The sequence below is a fragment of the Diabrotica virgifera genome, chromosome 3 (genome assembly GCF_917563875.1).
Source record: "Diabrotica virgifera virgifera chromosome 3, PGI_DIABVI_V3a".
NCBI lineage: Eukaryota > Metazoa > Arthropoda > Insecta > Coleoptera > Chrysomelidae > Diabrotica > Diabrotica virgifera.
The window spans coordinates 157,159,566-157,183,152 of NC_065445.1; the positions used below are offsets into that span (position 1 = coordinate 157,159,566).

The 23,587-nt window shown below is 33.2% G+C and overlaps 1 protein-coding gene across 1 annotated transcript in view; it reads right to left on the reverse strand.

Annotated features, from left to right (window-relative positions):
- Positions 1 to 6,513: 6,513 nt before the first annotated feature.
- Positions 6,514 to 23,587, reverse strand: part of LOC114345298 (uncharacterized) — a 436,109-nt gene continuing 419,035 nt past the window's right edge. The window contains exon 23 of the mRNA XM_050647575.1: positions 6,514 to 23,567. Within this exon, the coding sequence (XP_050503532.1) occupies positions 23,379 to 23,567 (189 nt within the window). The 3' untranslated portion in view covers positions 6,514 to 23,378. The remainder of the gene's footprint in view (positions 23,568 to 23,587) is intronic.

Consider the following 23,587-nt stretch of genomic DNA (forward strand, 5'->3'; position numbering starts at 1 on the left):
ATCTGGTGTCCAGGGTGGAACCCGTCGCCTGGAGTTTTATGTTATAATCATTCAAAATTAGTCAATAACCATTACTCGGGGGTTTTGGAGGTCGCTGAATATGAATTTTTCATTAGTAAACCATGTACATCAGAGACCATCGCCGTCATGAAATTTGTGCTGAGCGACCACCAAACGCACCGAGTAATGGTTATTGGCAGATTTTGAATGATTATAACATAAAACTCCAGGCGACGACTTCCACCCTGGGCAACAGGTACCTCGGAGACCATCGCCGTCAATAAATTCGTGCTCAGCGACCCCTAAAACCCACGGGTAATGGTTACTGACTGATTTTAAATGATTATAACAGAAAACTCCAAGCGACGACTTCCACTATGGGCTCCAGGTACCTCGGAGACCGTCGCCGTCATGGAATTCGTGCTCAGCCATTACCAAAACCCCCCGAGTAATGGTTATTGACTGATTTTGAATTATTGTAACATAAAACTCCAGGCGACGAGTTCCACCATGGGCACCAGGTAACACGGAGACCATAGCCGTCATGAAATTCGTGCTCAGCGACCACCAAAACCGTTGAGTAATGGTTTTTGGCCGATTTTGATTATAATATAAAACTCCAGGCGACGAATTCCACTCTGGGCACCAGGTACCTTGGAGTCCATCGCCAAGATGAAATTCGTGTTCACCGACCTCCAAAACCTCCGAGTATAAAAATTGAACTTATTTCCGTCAGTATTTCCCGAGTTATAAATTTTTCATTTTCCATCTCTTCGAGATGCACTTTTAATGCATTTTTTTTATGGAAATTTTCACCTGCCGGAGATCGATTTAGTTCACAAACTTTCCTGACACTCTCCTGAATCGAATGCAAAAAGTTGCATGACGATTCATCTTACTGCACAAAAGTCCTAGGTTTTAAGATTTTTAGTGCTTCGTTGCTTGGCCTTAATATAAACAAAAAGATATAAAAAAGATAAACAAAAACTAGATAAGTACATAAAAGACATAAATAATAACTTCTATGCATTAAGGTGATACAGTAGCGATCAACAGATAGCAAAAACGCGTTCCAAGAGTCCAAGATTGCGGCTGTAATTTTGAATATTTTTTCGAGATATTTGGCACACGTATTCGTAATATAATAAAGAATGGCGGTACAGAGCCCAATTTGAAAAATATATTAATATGTGGAAATTACTCTGTAATTAAATACAATATTAAAAAAACGAGCCTGTACCGCCATTAAGAAGAACAAAAAAATTCACTTTCTTCAAATAAACTTTTTTATCCGATGCCTAGATTTTGTGTCATTTTGGAACTACTAAAATTTTTTATTTCATTAGTAGTTCCAAAATGACACAAAATCTAGGCATCGGATAAAAAAGTTTATTTGAAGAAAGTGTATTTTTTTGTTCTTCTTAATGGCGGTACAGGCTCGTTTTTTTAATATTGTACTTAATTACAGAGTAATTTCCACATATTAATATATTTTTCAAATTGGGCTCTGTACCGCCATTCTTTATTATATTAAGAATACGTGTGCCAAATATCTCGAAAAAATATTCAAAATTACAGCCGCAATCTTGGAACGTGTTTTCGCTACCTGTTGATCGCTACTGTTTCCTCTTAAGTTCCCTTAATTTTCCTAACAAGCGGGGTTAAGTATTGGGTAAATTTTGGACCTTCTTAATGGGATTAAACAGAGCCGTTTAATCTTAGCTTTGTTCTAACTCGATACAAAACCGTTCTTGAACTGTTACGAGTATGCGCAGTAACGAAAAATAGGTTACTGCGCAAAATTAATCGTTATTGCGCATGCGCGTACCGATTCACGAACGGTTTTGTATCGAGTTGGAACAAACCTTTTTGAAATCAAAGGTCGATAATGCCTACGTACTTGAGTCTTCGAGCTTGCCTAGTCTAACATTATGCGATGAGATGTAATTACTCTGAAGTTAGTTTCTAAACGAGATCTTTTGTCAATTTTTTCATAGAACAGGTCTACATATATGTACGTACATAAAGAGAATGACGAGTAGAAGAAAATATTAAAATATTAAAAATTGACAAGATTAATCATAGGTTGATTAATCGTGTCAATTAAAAAAAAATATTGTAGGTTTTTATACCGAGACATTTGAATAAGGAGGATCGCTCAAAGTTTCTATATACTTTCATATAACTCCTACAGGAAATAGATATTGGCCAGGGCAACACAAAAATACTCTTAGAAGCATTTAGAAGACAGACACAGTTAGCAGTCTGGGTCTATTCAAGTAAAGTACTGCATGAACTCGTATAATATATCCACCAATATGTATGTAACACTAACCTATCTGGAGGTCTAGGTAACTTCCTTTGCCGATTAGGGCGCTACTATCTCAAAAAAACATTAGTTCCGAAATGGTTCCGAAAAGTCTATTCTTTTTTTATAGTCTAGTCGCAACATAGGGGGTCCCGTGCGTGGGAAATTCTAGCTCACCGTGATTTGATGGTGGTATTATAGGTTTTTCGGGTCGCTGAATCAAATGGAAGTGGTCTGGAAGCCCAAATATGGTGCGTTTAATTGTTATTAACAAATTATGATAAAATTAGGTATTTTCAGGAATTATTAGAAGCCCTGTAAATAAACTGATAGTGTTAAGGTCTTCTCTGGTGTATTTTTTGTCGCCGAATCGAATGCGACTAGTCGCGATTATTCAAAATATGTTCTTATTTTGTTAATAACAAAATAATTATTTATTCGCCGAAAAGCTCGAAATAATGCGCTATATACAGCAAGTCTGTAGTCTTTTTCATAGTATTTTTATACGCTAAATCGATTGCCACTAGTCGATAGTTTAAATCACGTTCCGACTTTGTTATTAATAAATTATTGCAAAAATAACGGTTTATAGTACGTTTACTCACGGTTTTTGCTCTAAATAAAAAAAACACTTCGATTGACATGAAATTAGGCATACATGTAGGTAACATGTCAAACAGAACAAGTGATATTGTGCCGATGTGTGCTTTTACCCTGGGGGTGACTTTCACCTCTTTTCGGGGGTGAAAAAGGAAACCTTTGTGTAAAGTGGTTTTTTAAAATTTAGAGCAAAAACCGGAAGTAAACGTACTCTAAACCGTTATTTTTGCAATAAGTTATTAATAACAAAGTCGGAACATGGTTTAAGCTATCACGACTAGTGACAATCGATTTAGCGTATAAAAATACTATGAAAAAGACTACAGACTTACTGTATATAGTGCATTATTTCGAGCTTTTCGGCGAATAAACAATTATTTTGTTATTAACAAAATAAGAACATATTTTGAGTAATCGCGACTATTCTGCGTTCCGCAGTCACTTTGCAGTGTGGGCAGCATATCCCAATATAAAACTTATGGAACCTTGCAGCTCAGTGTTGCCGGTTTTAAGCAGACGAACTTAAAGTCCGTCTAAATAGAATATTCCAGAAGTCCAAAACATCTTGATTTGAAAATCTGTGGGTTTTATTATTTTTAAATAATTCATAGATAGGTACTATGAAAGATATTTATACGATATTAAAGATATATCATTTGAATATTAATTATAATTAGCCTGTGAGTAATATTATATTTAATAGTTATTTATGATATAAGTGTTAAAAGTACAATTTTAAGGCACTCATGTGAAAGTTTCATGAGTGTACACATGAGTGCCTTAAAAATGTACTTTTTAACACGTGTAGTTTGTACGCACGTAAGAAGTTATACTTCTATTACAGTAGAGCGTCGATAATCCGAACTAATTGGTACAGGGGTAGTTCGGATTATCAAATTGTTCGAATTATCGAACATATGTTCAAAATACATACAAAGCTCATAAACATAGTACATATGTACATACGTTTTAGTTACAAGGAATAAAACACCTGCATAATAAACAAATATATTCTATGTATTTCTGTATAAACAAAACAAAAATCCGTGGTCATATTTTGCCCATATTGTCATATTAAATCCAAAAATTCGGTCCGCGATCATATTTTTTAATTTTATAATTTTTTTTGCGTTCGGATTAGCAAATGTTTGGATTATCAGGGTTCGGATTATCGACGCTCTACTGTATATGATTTCAACGAAATAAATATACTTTCAACAGGTTATTTGTATTTAAAGATTAAACTAATTTTTACTTACTACTTTCCAAAAATTTTTATTAAAACAATACTAAAAATAAAAAAAGTAAGATAACACACGGATTCAAACCAGGGACCTCTCGATCTCCGGTCGAACGCGCTACCACCGAGCTAAACTCCCTTTGCTTTGACACCTTACAAGATTTCTCACACATACTGACAAATTTAATAGACCAAGTGAGGTATAAAAATACTTTAAAATTTATTTAATGTAAATATTAACATCTCTTGGCAACACTGTTCTTCATAAGAGTCTGTACTGAAAGGTGACCGTGGAACGCAGTATAGTCGCATTCGATTCAGCGACCAAAAATACACCAGAAAAGACTTTAACACTATCAATTTATTTACAGGGCTTCTAATAATTCCTGAAAATGCCTAATTTTACCATAATTTGTTAATAACAATTAAACGCACCATATTTGGGCTTCCAGACCACTTCCATTGGATTCAGCGAGCCGAAAAACCTATAATACCACCATCAAATCACGGCGAGCTAGAATTTCCCACGAGACCCCTATGTTGCAACTAGACTATTAGGCATACATGTAAAATTATAGCGCAATACAGCATAACGCTGACGTGTTTGGAGAAAAATTACTTTCGACCTCTCATTAAACATTATTATTCGAAAAACAAAAAGGCGAAGAAAACAAAAAAATTGATAAATATTATGGGAGTAGTGCTCCTTCAGACTACACTGTCAAATTTTGGTTTAGAGAATTAAGATAAACCATGTTCTGGACGACTATCTCATACAGATACACCGGAAAATGTGAAGAACGTGGAAGAACGATCATGAAATGGTTTCAACTGATCGTAACGTGCAGGTGCGTGAATAGGGCTTCTTAGTGAATCCCTAGGGACTAGGGAGTAAAAGTAAACGTGGTATGTCATTGATGAAATAACTTGAAGCCCCATACAATATTCTATTTTCTATTACGTAAGTATCCACACATCATACCAGTGGCGTAGCTAGCCCCACGGGGGCCTCATATCAAAGTTTGTCGCGGGGCCCTGTTCCACGACTGATATGGGATAGTGCTAAGAAAATGTTCAACAAAAGAAGCAAAAACGCTTGTATAGAATAGAATAGAAATATGCTTTATTGTCACTGAAAATTTTATAATTTTAGGGACAAAGCTTACACAGCGTGTCTACTTGAGTTGGAAACATATGGGAAACTTTTTTATTATTAATTTTACGAAAAAAAGTTATTCTTTATAAAAAGTTCTGCATGCCCCAAAACCTAAGATTCAATTATCAGATATCAAATTTTCTCAATATTATACGAGGTATGTCAAAAAATATGAATTTCGGCTAAGGGTAAAGTACCTTTATTTCTCTCAATATCGAAAATTATTATGATAAAAAGTTGTTTGGAATTAAAAACTAAGATGAAATATGCAATTACATGCTTCTTATTGAAAAAAAAAATATTTTTCTCAAATTTATGGATACCCAACATCGTTTTTAATTATTACAAATATCATAACTCGTTTATTATTCATTTTACGAAAAAAAGTTATTCTTCATAAAAAACTTTGCATGGTCTAAAATCTAAGACACCACCATGATATATCAACTTTTATTAATTTTATACGAGGTGTGTCAAAAAATATGAAATTCGCTCAATATTATAGCACCTTTATATTTCACAGTATTTCAATTAGAAGGATGTTATTGCATATTGACACATAGTTTTTAATTCTAAACAACTTTTTTAATAACCGTTTTCAATATTGTGAAAAATAAAGGTACTTTACTCTTGAGTGAAATTCATATTTTTTGACATAACTCGTATAAAATTAATAAAATGTCATATCTGTTGGTTGAATCTTCGGTCTTAGGACATACAGAGATTTTTATAAAGAATACCTTTTTTTCGTAAAAGTAATAATAAAAGAGTTATCATATGTGTAATGAATAAAAACGAAGTTAGTATCAATAAATTTGAGAAAAATTTGGAAAATATTTTTTTCCAATTAGAAGCATGTAATTACATATTTGAGCTTGGTTTTTATTTCCAAACAACTTTTCATAATAAGAATTTTCGATATTGAGAGAAATAAAGGTACTTTACCCTTAGCCGAAATTCATATTTTTTGACATACCTCGTATAATATTGAGCAAATTTGATATCTGATAATTGAATCTTAGGTTTTGGGGCATGCAGAACTTTTTATAAAGAATAACTTTTTTTCGTAAAATTAATAATAAAAAAGTTTCCAACTCAAGTAGACACGCTGCAAGGAGTCGGAAAAAATCAATAATAAATACAGTTTACTGAAATTACATAAATCGTCAATATTATTACAAAGATTAAGGAAGGGGATCCTTTGTCATAATTACTCTCCAACTTATGACTAATAGAAAAAGTAATGCGAAAAGCGAAAATCAATAGAGAAGGACTCCTACATCAAAAAAGCCACCGAGTTTTGGCATTTGCAGATGATGTGGTGTTGCAGGCAAGGGAAAAAAGAGCTACAAGAGATAGTACAGAAAATAGTAAAAGCAGAGAATAAAATGGGACTGTACATAAATGAAACTGTAAATGGCGTGGACATATAGTCATTTCAGGAATGGACCAAAGTTTAAAGTAGAACTAAGGAAAATCATACGAATTCGAAATGGTAGAAAGATTTATATACATAGGAGCAATAATATCACGTAAACCGAACATTAAAGATAAAATACAAGGTAGATAATGGCAGGCAATAGAAGTGTACATGTGCATAATGGAATATTGAATAGCAAGTTTTTATCAAGAAAGGCAAAAATACAGTTATACGAACCAATTATATAACCAAGAGTAGCATACACCAGTGAGACATGGACAATGACAAAAAATAAACACAATTTATTGGAGGTCTGGGAAAGGAAAACCCTGAGGAAGATATATGGAGGCATAATAAGGGACGGTTTATGGATAAAAAGATCAAATAATGAGTTCAAGGAATTATACAATCAACCTAATATAATAGGAGTGATAAAGACATAGAGACTTAGATGGTGAGGTCACTTAGGAAGGATACCGAACACGAGGACTCCAAAAAGGTACTAAACTACACTATAGCTTCAAAAAATAGAAAAGGAAGGCCGAAAAATAGATGGAAGCAAGAGGTCGAAAAATATATGGAAAGAATGGGAAAATAGAAGAGCAGAAAAGAAACATGGATAACAGGAAGGAATAGAGGAAAATCACATACCAAGCCACAGAAGATCTCAGTACATAAAGAAAAGTGAAAATGAAGAAAGACCAAACTTTTCAAGCCATGGGTCTAAAAGGCATTTAGTGTTATTGTATATATATTATTACAAAATAAAAGATATTGAAATAAAACAAAACAATCTATGGCAAAAGTTAAATAAATTGCAAATTACATAATATGTACAACCTTAGGAACTAATAAGTTCTGAGTATAACACCCAAACAAAGATAATAATAATAAAACTAACAAACTAATAAATCAAAGTCGAAAAACAGATTTGAATTGTTGAGACTCATTCTTTGACAACAGATTCAGTTTTTTCAAGCCTAGGGTAAATGGACATTGAAAATGAGCTTAAACAAAGAAGCTCTGTTCTAACGGGCTGGCAAATAGATGTAGGTACATAAATACAATTGATAGATAAAGAACAGATTACACGAAAATATACCCAAACAATACACAAAAATTTGGCATTATACATTATACAATGTATCACTCACAGTCAACGCAACGGTGAATGGACAATGAAAGGTAGCTTGAAAACAAAAAAGCTTTGTTGATGGAATAGCGGCGAGCGGGAGAGAATAGAAAATAGATAAATATAATTTATTAGACATGCTATGCATAACGTGCTATGTACTAAGAGTATAAGTCATAAAAAGATTTTTCGGGATTCTTCTATATTTAATAGTGAAATAATAATTTTAGAATATTTTGATCATTTTTTTTAAATGGAATTTTGTTTCTACATACTTCACTGGGGCCCCGTATAATTGATACAGCTGATACGGCGGTAGCTACGCCTCTGCATCATACATCTTAACGTTAATTTATAGAACACCCTGTATTTTGCAGAATGGTAAAAATCAGTAAATTGTTATTTTGATTTAACAATGTTTCATTAATAATTTGACTTATATTTGACAGTTGTTGATAGTTATACTGTACCTGTTTTAGTTCTGTAATAAATTTTGTTAGTTAAGTACTAAAAAAATTATTTAGAAATGAAAAAATGACTTGATATTTGAGGAAGGTGGAAAAATCATATGTATAACATGGGAGTAAAGTGCCTTTTCCTCCCTTGAATGAATACTGCCCTCCGCTACGCGTCGGGCGGTAAACTTCATTCTCGGGAGGAAAAGTAGCACTTTGCTACTTTGCTCCCTTGTTATACAGATAGCTATTTATTTTTTAAATTGCAAGATATACTTAAAACAAATTTAACTACTCAGTACAAGTATTTGTCGGAATACTTAAAAGTTCAAGTACCAGTACACGTATTTTTTGAAGTACTTAGAGTAAAGTACTTAAGTACTTAAAAGTACTTAAGTACATTTTTTAAGTACTGTTGGTAATCAGTACTGCAGATCTGTTCCGAGGGGAGAATACGTAATAAGAGGTAATGAATCAAAAATATCAGGCCAAACTTTTCATTTGAGTACGAGGTTAGATGTTGGTGTTTGGTGTTGAATATCACTCAAAAGGTACGTGTAGATATGCGCGCCGCGCACTTAGCGCCGTGTGTGCGCTGAGCGTTCGTTAGATTAGTACGTGTTTTCAAGTGGCGCACACGGAGCATACCGATTTAACTTCTGTTGGCGCCACAAAGGCGCGACGCACTCACGGCGCGAAGTGCGCGGCGCGCATATCTATACGTACCTTTATAGTTTATTTTGTATACAATTAGGCAATCGTTTAAGTTATTTGTTATGGCATTATTTTCTGTTAAATTAGTATTTTTTAGGGTATTTAATACAAATATTACGGACGGAATATTTGGTAAGTCCCTTAAAATATATTACATCTATACAAATTTATAGAAAGAGGAACACCTTATTTACATTGGACGGTATCATCAAATACTATAAGATAAAAACGCATAACTATATGGTAAAAAGATCACTCGTCATTTTTAATATACATTATATATACATTCACACTGGAAGCCACTAATCTAAATTTAAATACAAAGTCTCCAAAATTTTTTCCAACGAGGTGTCAAAAAGTCTATATGTTTGCCACTGAAATATGCAACAAATATATGAAGATGTAGAAACATTTTAATATAAACTCTGGTAGTATTTTCGAACTTAATTAAAAATAGTGACTCGCCATTTGTGATAAAAATCCTTTAGAATCAACTAACATAAACTTCAACCAAAAAATATTAAGTTTCATATAAAATTCAGATAGCTTAGTTGCACCCATGAGATAGATAAATTTACCAATAATTAACAAATTTCTGGACACCCAAGAGACCAGAGCTGCTCTTCTTAATACATCCATTTCTGTGGCTTCTATTTACCTTATTTGATATTCGCCATGATATTTAAGAAGCCATGTTTCATAGGGGTTAGGACAAATAATCCCGGACAAAAAATCCCCACAAATTATCCCTGGACAAAAAATCCCCGGACAAAAAATCCCCACAGAAAATCACAAACAAATAATCTCCACAAATTGTTTTGGACAAAATATCCCCACAAAAAATTCCAGACAAAAAATCCCCAAGAAATTTTTGATGCCGAATATAGTCCTCGTAAAAGTTTTCCAATCGCCATGAAACCGCTCTTCGTCACGAAAATAATGATTAGTTATTAAGATTAGTCATTAAACAGATTAATTTCGATTACCAAATTTCCAATTCCATGCCGATAATTATAATAACGGCGTAAATTGGAATTAAAGTTTATCGAAATTTACAATTTTCTCCGTTATTATAAAAAATTCAGACTTGACGCAATGATATTTAGTAGTAGAGCAATAATTTTATTGCATTTGAGTGAGATTATATTTTCCATAAGATGTGCGCGGTACGGTGTCCTTTTTGCAAAAGGAACAGGTTTTTTTTGCATTAAAATCATGATTGTCGTTTACAGGACCGAAGTTATCATCAAGAATAGGCAATGTTTTGAACATAGTTATTCAAAGCAGAGTGAGCTAAAGATTTAAGTAAATAATTACAACATGATTCGCACAGCCTTAGCTCATTCCCCACATCTTCCACGATTTTTGAAAAAGCACACACTCTTTTGCCATGTAAAATTTAAAGTTTTTGGCATGGAATTGGAATTCGAAATGTGGTAATTGAAATTACAATTCATGCTTAATCTTAATTGTTATCCATTATTTTCCTGCCGCAAAGCGGTTTCATATGCATCTATCTATAACTCTCATGCACTGAGGCTGAAAAACATTTGAGCTGATTGCATTCACGGGAAAACTTTTATAAAACTATTCGGTAGCAAACTTGGGGATTTTTTGTCCGGAATTTTTTGTGGGGATATTTTGTACAAAAAAATTTGTGGGAATTATTTGTCCGGGATTTTTTGTGGGGATTATTTGTGGGGATTTTTTGTGGGGATTATTTGTCCAGGTATTATTTGTCCTAGCTTCGTTTCAGATCCGTACAGCAGTGTGCATTTTATCATTGTGTCATATATTCTCAATTTTCTTTGTTTTCCTATTTAAGTACTCCATAATATTCCATTCAGAGACTTAATTAATTTTCTAGCTTTATTTATTCTACAGTTTATCTCTGCGTCATCCTTCTTTGTTAAAATTTATTCCCAGAGTTATTTATTCCAGTCTTCACATCGTTTTATTGTTTTATTGTTTTCCAGTTGTAGGTCAGAAATTTCCTCTCCTACGCAGAGGTACAACGTCTTTTCTATGTTCATAATCAGACACCATTTTTTAAATTCCTCATTCAATTTTCGTGTCATGTACTCGAGATCCTCTTTGGTATTAAACATAGTTAATACATACTTTATATCACGAATATTTTTCGAGATATGTAATAGGTAAAATCAATATCAGTTTTGTTACTTAAATGACTACTAACAACAAAACTATTGACTTCCAACCGGGCCGACTCATACAATTACTCTTCTTTTCTTAGCATAATATTCTTTTGATTGCTTACTCTAATGTTCATCCTATAGTATCTCCTTTCATTGGTACTATAAAACAAGTTTGTGTACAAATAAAAGCTTATTCTTCTTCAGGTGCCGTGTCCGTATTCAGACGTTGGTCGTCATCATGTTTACAAGTTCCTGAAACCTCTATCTATCGGCTGCTGCGCGAAATAATTCTTCTACCGTGGAACCACACCATTGTCTAATATTACGCAACCATGAAAGTTTCTTTCGACCAATCCATATCTCTTTCCCTCCACTTTTCCGTGTATTATAAGGCGAAGTAGATGGTATTTAGGTCCTCTAATTATATAGCCGAAGTATTCTGTTTTTCTCCTCTTTATGATGTTTATGAGCAGACGTTCTGAATTCATCATTTGGAGAACATCTTCATTGGAAGTGTGCGAAACCCACGATATCTTTAGGATTCGTCGATAGCACCACAATTCGAATGTTTCTAATTTATTTAGCATTGTGGTTTTTAACGACCATGTCTCAAAACCATACAAATAAAAGCTTGTAAATCTAATTCTGTATAGAAATCGGTTATGTAGAATCGGAAATAGAAGCCCCAAAGAAATCGGTGTCACCGAATGATTTTCAGGCCAGTGTCACAAAAGACTTAATTTTATTAAAATCATAATAAAGATGCACTAGAAATAAACAAACCAAGACACGTTCAATGTTACGACGAGCACTCCCGAATCATGATTTACAATGTATGTATAAAGTTTGTAAATCATGATTAGGGATTTACAATGTATAAACAATGTACATCGTGATTTGGGAGTGCTCCTTGTAACATTCAACGTGTCTTGGTTTGTTTATTTCTAGTGCATTTTTATTGTGATTTTAGTATAGTTTACAATTCTGACTCAATTTGTATCCTAGACCAGCATTATTTTAAAATAATTCATAAAATATATTCTGAAAGTTCTAGAACCATGTCCTTTTAGTGCCTATCCATTATCTTCTAATGTTGGCAATCATTCTGGCCAGAATTTCACAATCAAATGTGCTATCAAATGATATATGATACATCAGTAAGAGATGAAAGACAAAGTGGATAATCCAAAATTCAAACAAGCAATTGGACTTCCTAAGTCCAAGGTTTTCACCCAACGCGACCGGAAGTAGAATCTTCTTCTTTAAGGGCCGTCTCCTAATCGGAGGTTGGATATCATCATAACAATCTTTACTCTATCTACCGCTGCTATGAAGAGTTCTATAGAACTGCATTTAAACCATTCCCTTAAATGCTTCAACCATGACACTCTCCTTCTTCCTATACTCCTTCTGCCTCTTATCTTTCCCTGTATTATCAGTCTTAGCATTTCATATCGCTGTCCCCTCATTACGTGTCCCAGATATTGCAACTTTCTTTTTTATTGTGTTTATTATTTCGCATTCTTTGTCCATTTCTCGCAATACTTCCGTGTTCGTTTTCTTCTGTGTCCATGCTATTCTACGCATCCTTCTGTAACACCACATTTCAAATGACTATAGCTTATTTATGTGTTCTTGCTTCAATGTCCAACTTTCAAGTCCACATTATAGTATCGAGAACACGTAGCATCTCAAAGCTCTTACTTACTCTCAGTTCTAAGCCAAGTTCTTTATTGCAGAGAATTGTTCTCATTTTTACAAACGCATTTCTTGCTATTTCTATCCTGGTTCTTATTTCTGTTGTTTGATCATTTTTCTCTGAAATCCAGGTTCCTAGGTATTTGTATTTATCAACGCTTTCTATCGGTACATTTCCCAAATGTATGCTTGTTTGTTCGTCGATATTTGAACTCTTCGTCTAACTTAACGTCGGTAAAAACCAAATTTTATTCGGTAAAAACTTTTTAACCGAAAGTGATATAAAAATCGAAAGTGGTACATATTTGTTCTCATCTTGTTAAGGCGCGTTGAATACTATATCCTACTATTTCGGCGACTTTAAAACAGTACTGTTAGGTAGGTACTCTGAAACCGGAAGTTTGAGATCAAATTTCTCACCTCTAACACCATCTTTGGGTTATAAGCTCTCATTCGACAAATCATTTGTCATTATATCTAGTATAATGACGGAGTAGTTGTGTTCACTGGGACAGACGGACATGGATAGTTCATCCTTTTTATTTACATTTTTTCAAAAATGGGTGAAAACAAAATATGATAGTAGGTACCGATTTTTAACAGAATTAAAATAAAACAAATATATACAAAACGGAGAAATAAACTAACTGCCTAACTCTTAATAATATTTCTTTTTTAAATGTGAATATGGCAAATCACATCGTTTTTTAACACCCGTTTCTTCTCGATTTTTGACTAGTTTCCTGCCTACTTTACTCTGAAAGAATCTTGCATTTAAATGTTGACCAAGTCAAAATATACACAAATATTAGTTATTCTTGCAAAAAACCGACTTTTCATGGTAATAAGGCACTTATTTAACGGAATGGGACGTTTCATCGCCGCCAGTTCATCATGTACATAAAGTTAGCGAATCACTTCTCGCAAATATTATGGCAAGCACAATGGGAATTTGCCGCTTTTTTGCCGCTAATTAGTTGTGGAAAAATTAATTTTGCCGCTTTCTTATTTTTTTTAATATCCGATGTTTCGCTAACTTCATATGAAGTTAGCGAATCACAACAGCAAAAAATGTTTCAAATTCAAATCGAGTTGGTACTGAATTTGCCGCTTTTTTTCCGCTCATTAGTTGTGAAAAAATTAATTTTGCCGCTTTTTTATTTTTCTTAATATTCGATGTTTCGCTAACTTCATATGAAGTTAGCGAATCACAAGAATGAATATTGTTTCAAGTGTAAATTGAGTTGGTCCTGAATTTGCCGCTTTTTTGTCGTTAATTAGTTGTGGAAAAATTAATTTTGTCGCTTTATTATTTTTTTTAATATCGCGGTTTCGCTAACTTCATAAAGGATGGGGAATTAGTGCGAAGAAGTCCAATTACTCGTTTATCGTAAGAGATATAAAAAAATGTTACCATAATTTAAAAATATTTTCAAATATACAGGACTATCCGTATTGACAGGGTGACACAAACTTTTGCTTTTTTAAATGGCACACCCTGTATATTTTTACATTTTTGGATTCTCCTTTATGTATTCTTTCCTAAAATATAGGTTTTTGTAATAATATACGAAGAAGTTTAAAAGATAATTACATTTTTTTTTATTTCGTAGCAATATTCACAACCTGTAGAATTGTAGTAATTTGACATCAAAATTTTCATTTATGTTCAAACGATTTTTAATATAGTCTACTATTGTTAAAATTATTAATATAGAGAAACGTTCAGTTTTAGTATAAAGGGTTGGTCAAAACTCGAAATGAGTAGTTTTTGAGTTTTCTTAAATAGATTTTAGTATTGTAGTGAAATGATATTTTATGGAAGTGGAAGTGGAATGGAACGACCAGTCTAGATTATGTTTTTTTTTCAAAAAATTATTTTGATTGATTATTTTCACGATGACCTAATAAAATTTCACGTACTTATTTTTTGTTGCAAAAGATAATGTTTGGCTTAAAGAATCACGAATAACTCACAAATTAAAACACTTAGGTATAGGGAATGCTTAATAAATAAAAAGTTCCATAAAATATCATTTCACTACAATACTAAAATACTATAAGTACTAAAATCTATTTAAGAAAACTCAAAAAATACTCATTCCGAGTTTGACCAACCCTGTATACTAAAACTGAACGTTTCTCTACATTAATAATTTTAACAATAGTAGACTATATGAAAAATCGTTTGAATATAAATAGAAATTTTTATGTCAAATTACTACAATCCTACAGGGTGTGAATATTGCTACGAAATTAACAAAAAAACACGTAATTATCTTTTAAACTACTTCGTATATTATTACAAAATCCTATATTTTAGGAAAGAAGACATAAAGGAGAATCCAAAAATGTAAAAATATACAAGGTTTGCCATTTAAAAAAAGATAAGTTTGTATCACCCTGTCAATACGGATAGCCCTGTATATTTGAAAATATTTTTAAATTATGGTCCTCTCTGGGCAGCAACTTTTACCTAAATAACATTTTTTTATATCTCTTACGATAAACGAGTAATTGGACTTCTTCGCACTAATTCCCCACCCTTTACGAAGTTAGCCAAACACGCGATATTAAAAAAATAATAAAGCGACAAAATTAATTTTTCCACCTACCTCTACCGAAAGTATACTTTTCCGGACCTGATTGTACTTGTGCAAAGTTGTACTTTTTCTCCCTAGGGAGGAAAAGTAAAAGTGACGTCATGGTATTTCATTCATGAAATATAACTTATTGACGCCAATATCTATTTTCTATTATGTAAGTATCTATACATTTTAACGTTTATTTATAAAACACCCTGTATTTTGCAGAATGGTAAAAAACAGTAAATTGTTATTTTGATTTAACAATGTTTAAATAAAGTAAAAATAAAAAATGACTTGTAATTAATTTGAGGAAGGTGGAAAAACCATATGTATAACATGGGAGTAAAGTGCCTTTTCCTCCCTTGAATGATTACTGCCCTCCGCTATGCGTCGGGCAGTAAACTTCATTCTCGGGAGGAAAAGTAGCACTTTCCTCCCTTGTTATACAAATAGCTATTTCCACAACTAATTAACGGCAAAAAAGCGGCAAATTCAGGACCAACTCAATTTACACTTGAAACATTATTCGTTGTGAATGTTATTCGCTAACTTCATATGAAGTTAGCGAAACATCGAATATTAAGAAAAATAAAAAAGCGGCAAAATTAATTTTTTCACAACTAATGAGCGGCAAAAAAGCAACAAATTCAACACCTACTCGATTTGAATTTGAAACATTTTATGCTGTTGTGATTAATAATAATAATAATAATAATAAACCAACTTTCTGGAAACCAACTTTTATTTCCAAAAAAATAATAAGTATAACAAACTGTACATTCTCTAAATTAGAGGGCGAAGTTTATTTTGCTGTGTTCTAAGACACAACAAAAATATTCTTCCACTTAACCCCAAACTTCATATGAAGTTAGCGAAACATCGGATATTAAAAAAAAACATAAGAAAGCGGCAAAATTAATTTTTTCACAACTAATGAGCGGCAAAAAGCGTTCAGCAACATGTCGATTTGAATTTAAACCATTTTTTGCTGTTGTGATTCGCTAACTTCATATGAAGTTAGCGAAACATCGAATATTTAAAAAAATAAAAGAGTGGCAAAATTAGTTTTTCCACAACTAATTAGTGGCAAAGAAGCGGCAAATTCCCATTGTGCTTGCCATAATATTTGCGAGAAGTGATTCGCTAACTTTATGTACATCAGTTCATCGCCAGTCCATTTCATCGCCGTCCGTTTCATCTCCGTCCGTTTCATCGCCAGTTAGTCAGTCGATTTTGTTTTATGGGAGATGACACGACACGACGTTAAATTCAGTTCAAAACTTATGACAATTAAAAAGATAAAAAATATATTAATTTACTGTTCTATTTCTGCTTCCCCTAAATTTGATATTAAATAGTAGAAACCTTTGTAGAAATATATAATATATATTATGTTCAAATTTATTTATTTATTTATTAAACATATTATGTTCAAATTTATGTAGTCAGGTTACGTTAGGTTAGGTCATTTCCTAGAATTCCTAATTAATATTAAAAATAAATAATAAATGTAACTGTTGAAAATTGGTCGGAAATAAATCAGTTAGCGACTAATTAACTGGCGATGAATCGGCCGGCGATGAATCGGCCGGCGATGAACTGGCAGCGATGAACTGGCAGCGATGAACCGGCGGCGATGAACTGGCGGCAATGAACCGGCGGCGATGAAACGTCCTAGACCCCTTATTTAAAGCCGGCCAATCACGGTAATCCGGCGTCGTTCAATTTTGTCGAATTAGACTAATTGACAGAAATTTTAATCGTGTGTGACCGTTCATCCAATAAAATCGTTACAATTTGACCACAGAGAGACTGGCCTGTCTGCTACAGTACTGCAGAATTGATGTCATTGACGATTTTGTCGAACAACGCCGCAGTATCGTGAGTGGCCGTCTTAACACATACATACTATCCAAAACTGTGAGGCCACTAAATAGCCTTATAACCCTACACTACAATTTAAATTTTGCATGTAAGGCTTGCATTTTATTTGTAATGATATACACTGCTCGTCAGAGAAAACGGGCACCCCACAAAATGGGTCATTTTTGATATCTCGAATTTCCTAAACCTCTTGTCAGATTTGAGTGATTTTTTTAATATGTTATGGCCTTATTTTTTAACAATATCGCTGTAATAATATTGTTGCTAGACAGGAACATTGTCATTGTATACGGGGTGTACCAATCAAACTGTGTTTTTTCTCAAAGTTCACCACACTCACACCCTGTGGGATATTCTAGCAATTATAACATATTGAAATTAAAACCCAACTATACTGCCGTGCTAAGCCGAAAGGCGGTAACTGATTTTTTATCGAAAATGAGATTTTTGTATTTCTAGGTAGGTTTCATTATATTATAATGCTTCTACAACTCCAAAGACTTTGTAAATATATTCTAGATACCCATTATAGTACTTCTGCAACTCCAAGAACTTTGTAAATATATTCTAAATACCCTGTTCTACCCTAGAAATACAACAATCTCATTTTCGATAAAAAATCAGTTACCGCCTTTGGGCTTAGCACGGCAGTATAGTCTCAGGTTTTCTTTCTGTTTTTTGATTCATTTGCTTATATGTATTTGATAATCCAAAAGTTAGGTAATTTAACAACTAGCCATGTTCTTCATCAATACAGAGTGTTTCTAAAAAGTACGACAAACTTTAAGGGATAATTCTGCATGAAAAAATGACCGTTTGCTTTATAAACATATTTATATCCGCAAATGCTTCATTTCTGTTATAATGGATGTTTCATTTTTTCTTACAAATTAACGATTTATTTATTGGTCTAAAACCGGTTGAGATATGCAAATAAAATTTGGTAGGTTTTAAGAGGTAGTTATTCCGCATTTTTTGACATACAATTAAAAATTTTATATTCACCATTGGAGTGCATACGGGAAATATGACAAAAAATGCACAATAACTACCTCTTAAAACCTACTAAATTTCATTTGCATATCTCAACCGGTTTTAGAACAATAAATAAATCGTCAGTTTGTAAGAAAAAATTCAACATCCCGTATCTTGGTAACGAAGCATTTGCGGACATATGTTTATAAAGCAAACGGTCATTATTTTTTCATACAAAATTAACCCTTAAAGTTTGTCGCACTTATTTAGAAAAACCCCGTATTGATGACGAACATGGCTAGTTGTTAAAGTACTTAACTTTGAGGAAAAAACCCAGTTTGATTGGTACACCCGGTGTGTACAATGACAATTTACCCGTCTAGCAACAATATTATTACAGCAATGTTTTCTCTGACGCGCAGTGTATTTTAAACTTGTACTTATGAAGTTTTTAGAATTATCCCATTTTTTCCAAGTTGAATGTCTATTTTGACTGGATTGTGTAAAGTAACCGAAGAAGTCATCATAACATTGAGCAGCGTGATTTTAGTATTTACACCAAGTCATCTATGTATTCACAATGCCACAACTTTTAGGACACTATATATACAATTTAAAACTTAATACTATAAAAGTTATAACCATTTTAGATTATTTTTATGCAAGAAATTGTTTTTTACATTCTATATAAAATTATGCTCCTTAACTCTGTAATGGAATGATGATAAGTATGTGTGAGTTCAAAAATAAATAAATTACTTAAGTATTTCTTTCCAATACGGTTTGGTTTTGCAAAGTATGGCATCTCCAGTTACATTGTTTGAGTGTAAAAATCTTAAAAGGATTTATTAATTATTAATTCTCTCATTATCTATTCGATACTACTACTGTTTGTAAATATGTATAAAGTGTTTTAACATTACCAATTTCAAACAAAAAGGAGAAAGAGTAAAACTAGAAAACAGTCAGAAACAGAAAGAAGTTATGAAATATTCAATGAAAAGGAAAGGAAGACAGATATGGAAGGATCAGTTTAGGGATTTAATACGAATACTTCATACAAATTCGAAGCAAAATGAAGTGACATGTCTGGTTGCACCAACAAATCTTAAGCTCCAGCTTAGCTAAGCTCAGCTTATAGATCCATAATTTTCGATTTTTATCTTAGCAGGTTAAGCAGGTCTTAACTGAGACGAAATATAAGATGCAGTAAGCTGAAAATTGATCTAAGACTCAATGGTGCAACGCGTATGTTTAGGAAGCTGAGCTTAAAGCACGTCTTAGGCTTTAGATATGTTGGTGCAACCAGGCACTATATACTTAAAAACCACTTGCCAAAGTGAAATTATTAGGTGACGGTGCACACAATCATTCCGGAGGCAACAAAATACCTCTATCACGATCCGGTGAGTCATCTAAGCAATTTCTGAATGGAATTTCAAAATAATATGCACAAAACAAAAAGAAGAAACGAAGCGGAAGCATGCAATATTAAGAATGTCATAACGTACAAAATCCTTTAAATCATATCATTAGATCATGCAGATAAATATCATTAGATCACTGTTGTGTAATAGACGCTTCTATGTTGTGCTAAATGGAAATAAGAGCAGATGGAGAACCCAAAAAAACACCCCCAGACTGAGAGTTTTGTTTACGCTGACAACCTTGGTATCGCCGTAAAGGGGAAAACACTCACACAAGTGGAGTCGATCATGGAAGAGGCTTTAAGTATGATATCAACTTACTACAAACAAAACTAATTAAAGCCAAACCCTACTAAAACCCAAGTATGTACATTCCATCTCAATAACCATCTGGTGCGTGTAAGTCTGAATGATTCTTGGAGCGACAACGCTATGTTCCAAATACTGATAATATCTTGGAGTGATACTAGACCGGTCACTAACATATAAATTCCACTGTCAGAGCACAAGGCAAAAGGTTTCTACGAGAAACAACCTTCTCCGGAAACTTGTAGGGAGCAAGTAGGGAGCAAGTAGGGTGCAAACGCCCAGGTCTTAAAGTCACCAGCTGAGGCGTTATGTTTCTCAACAGGGGAATATCCTGTCTGGGGTAGATCTAGACACGCCCAACAAGTCACCACGGCGTTAAATGAGACATGTATAATAACTATCGGTTGTATGAAGCCTGGCCCTCTACCCCTGCTGTACCGGACAGCTGGATTCGCATCACCAGACGACCGTAGATGCACCTCACAATATGTGGAGAAGTTCAGGCAAACTTTCGATGAAAGGCACCAATTATATGGGTTTGACGAACCACCAGGAACCAACCGACTTAAATCAAGGAAATGGTTTATGAGAAATGTCAGCGCCGAACCACCCGACCTGTTCCCCCTAAATCCAGAACGACCTAATGGAATGAACCTGGCGAACACTCAACCGCATACCCACAGGTGTTGCCCCTGTAAAACAGAGCCTCATTAAATGGGGCATCAAGACAGATAACGACGCACTTTATGAATGTTGGGAAATACAGAACGTGGAGCACCTGAGAGTATGCGGACTTTGCCTATCACAGTGCACCCTCGATGATTTATGGCTCACAAATACAAAGGGTGTAAACGTAGCCCGATACTGGGCAGAAAAACTGTAGTCGGATTTAGACACGAAAAAGTAAAGTAGATGTGTCAAGAACATGACGCTAATTAAAAGTGATATACTATAGGTAGAACAAGAATAAAAAAAGACGAAAGAAAAAGCAACAACAGAAAATATATGTATATAATTATGTTAAAATGAGTACTGACTCTGAATAAATTAAAACTATCGGCATTTATGAGAGAATTCAATGATTATTTCATTTAACAGTGTCAATTATATCGAAAGAAATGGAGTCTTACCTATTTTTGAATACACTATTATTATATAAAAATCTACAATGGACGATAAAGTGTAGATTTACATATATTTTTGGAATAATGTAAAAATAAATACAAAAAGTCGTTTAAAAATATAATCCTCTTATTGCACTATGGTCTAATAATTTGCTCTTGTATTTTACCAAAAAGTATGATAATATAACCACAATTTAAGGTTTATATTTGCTTAGAAACTTATAATAAAAAACATTCACGATATATAATAATTTCCACTTTTTTAATTCAATATGTATATTTTAACTTTTTTATTTAAGCAACTACACTTGAGAGCAAAATAATCGACTCACTCGCTGAATTATACGCGTTAAATGTCTCGAATTTCCTAAACTTGTTGTCCGATTTAAGTGATATTTTTAGTATGTTATAGCCTTATTATTTGAGAAAATCAATGTAATAATAATGTTGCTAGACAGGTAAATGTCATTATATACCGGGTGTAACAATCATACATTGTTTTTTCTTAAAGTTCGGAACACCCTGTGGAATATTATAGCATATATAAAATATTGAAATTAAAACCCAATTGTAGCCTTATGCTTTATTAACATTTTCTTTTTTGACTCATTTGCTTATGTTGAATAATAAAAAAGTAAGGTACGTTAACAACTAGCGATGTTTTTCATCAATAAATCCTCATTTTCTGCTTAGTTTAATAAACAAGCCTAAAGTATGCTAAGAGAAATTAACAATTTAATGGATGTCAAATTGTTAACAGTCAAAAAATGTCTTGTTTGTTGTGAAAATTGGTAGATTTACTATTTAAAATTTCAATTAAGTTCGTATTTTTTTTTGTTGTTTGGTGGAAATGGAACGCGCTACAAGGAATTTGACCCGCGATGAGTGTGTTCAAGCAGTGATCTTACATAGCGAAGGACTTAGCTACCATGCTATCGTGTCCTTATATTGGTAACAATTTTTTGCTAATGCACGATAATGCCAGACTTCACGTTCACAAATTGTAACCGAATATTTACAACGGGTAAATCTTCGGGCTTTGAATTGGCCATCGCATAGTCCAGATCTTAACCGGATGGAACATTTGTGGGACATAATTGGCAGAAGACTACGACAGCGTTTTCCACCTCCTAGAACCTCACAAGAGGTACAAACAGTAGCTTTCGATATTTGGAATGATATTGATCAAGACCAAATAGCATAACTCATTTGTAATATAAAAGTACATATCTCTTTTATTATCAAACATAAGCGAATGAATCAAAAAACGAAATGTTAAGAAAGCCTAAGGCTACAATTGAGTTGGAATGTAAATATTTTATATATGCTAGAATCTAGAATATTCCACAGGGTGTTCCGAACTCTAAGAAAAAAACACAGTATGATTGTTACACCTGGTATAAAATTACATTTACCCGTCTAGCAACATTATCATTACATCGATTTTCTTTAAATAGTAAGGCTATAATATACTAAAAAGTCACTCAAATGGGACAAGTTTAGGAAATTCGAGACATCTAACGTGTACAATTCAGCGAGTGAGTTGATTATTTTGCTCTCAAGTTTAGTTTTTATTTAAGCAATATACAACCAAAATTAAAAGAATGAAAAGAGGAACTTTACGTCCCTAATCTTAGGTTCTATAAATATTAAATAGTGAAACTACAAAAAAATACAAAATGACGATTAACGGATCTTATAGCAAAAACTGTCTATACAGGGTGTAACAAAAAGGGTCATAAATTAAATCACATATTTTTAATGTGCACATACAAAAAGTTACAGCCCTTTATTAGAGATTTTTTTTATTGAAAATGGACATGTGGCATTCTTATAAGGGAACAAAACCCCCATAAATTTTTTATGGGGTGCACAATTTCACTGTTATATTTTTTAAAATGTTCCATAAGAATGTCAAATGTCCATTTTTAATAAAAAAATCTCTAATAGTTTTCGATATACTTATTGCACAAAAATGTGCACATTGTGCTAAGGTAAGTTAGGCTCAAACGAACTATTTTTGGTCCCACAATATGTGATTTAATTTATGACCTGTCTTTTTGTTAAACCCTGTATATTTTGGTACAATACATTTTTTACAAAAAAAAAAAAAAAATAAAAGTAACAACATCAATTTATAAAAAAGTGGAAAAATATAAAACTCTAGTATATATATACTTCACGCATCCTTCTTACGACTTTGAAAAAGCTTGCCGACCGATGACATTGACCATCCACGACCTCAGACTTGGATTAACAGCTGTATAGATAGCTGGGTGCTTGTTGGTGCTGCCGCAGTTACCGTGGTGGCTGAGCAACCCATGAAGTTCCCAGATAGCAGCTTTGTCGGAAAAGCACATCAGAGGTGCTCCTTCGTCATTCTGGAAAATAATGCCATTTG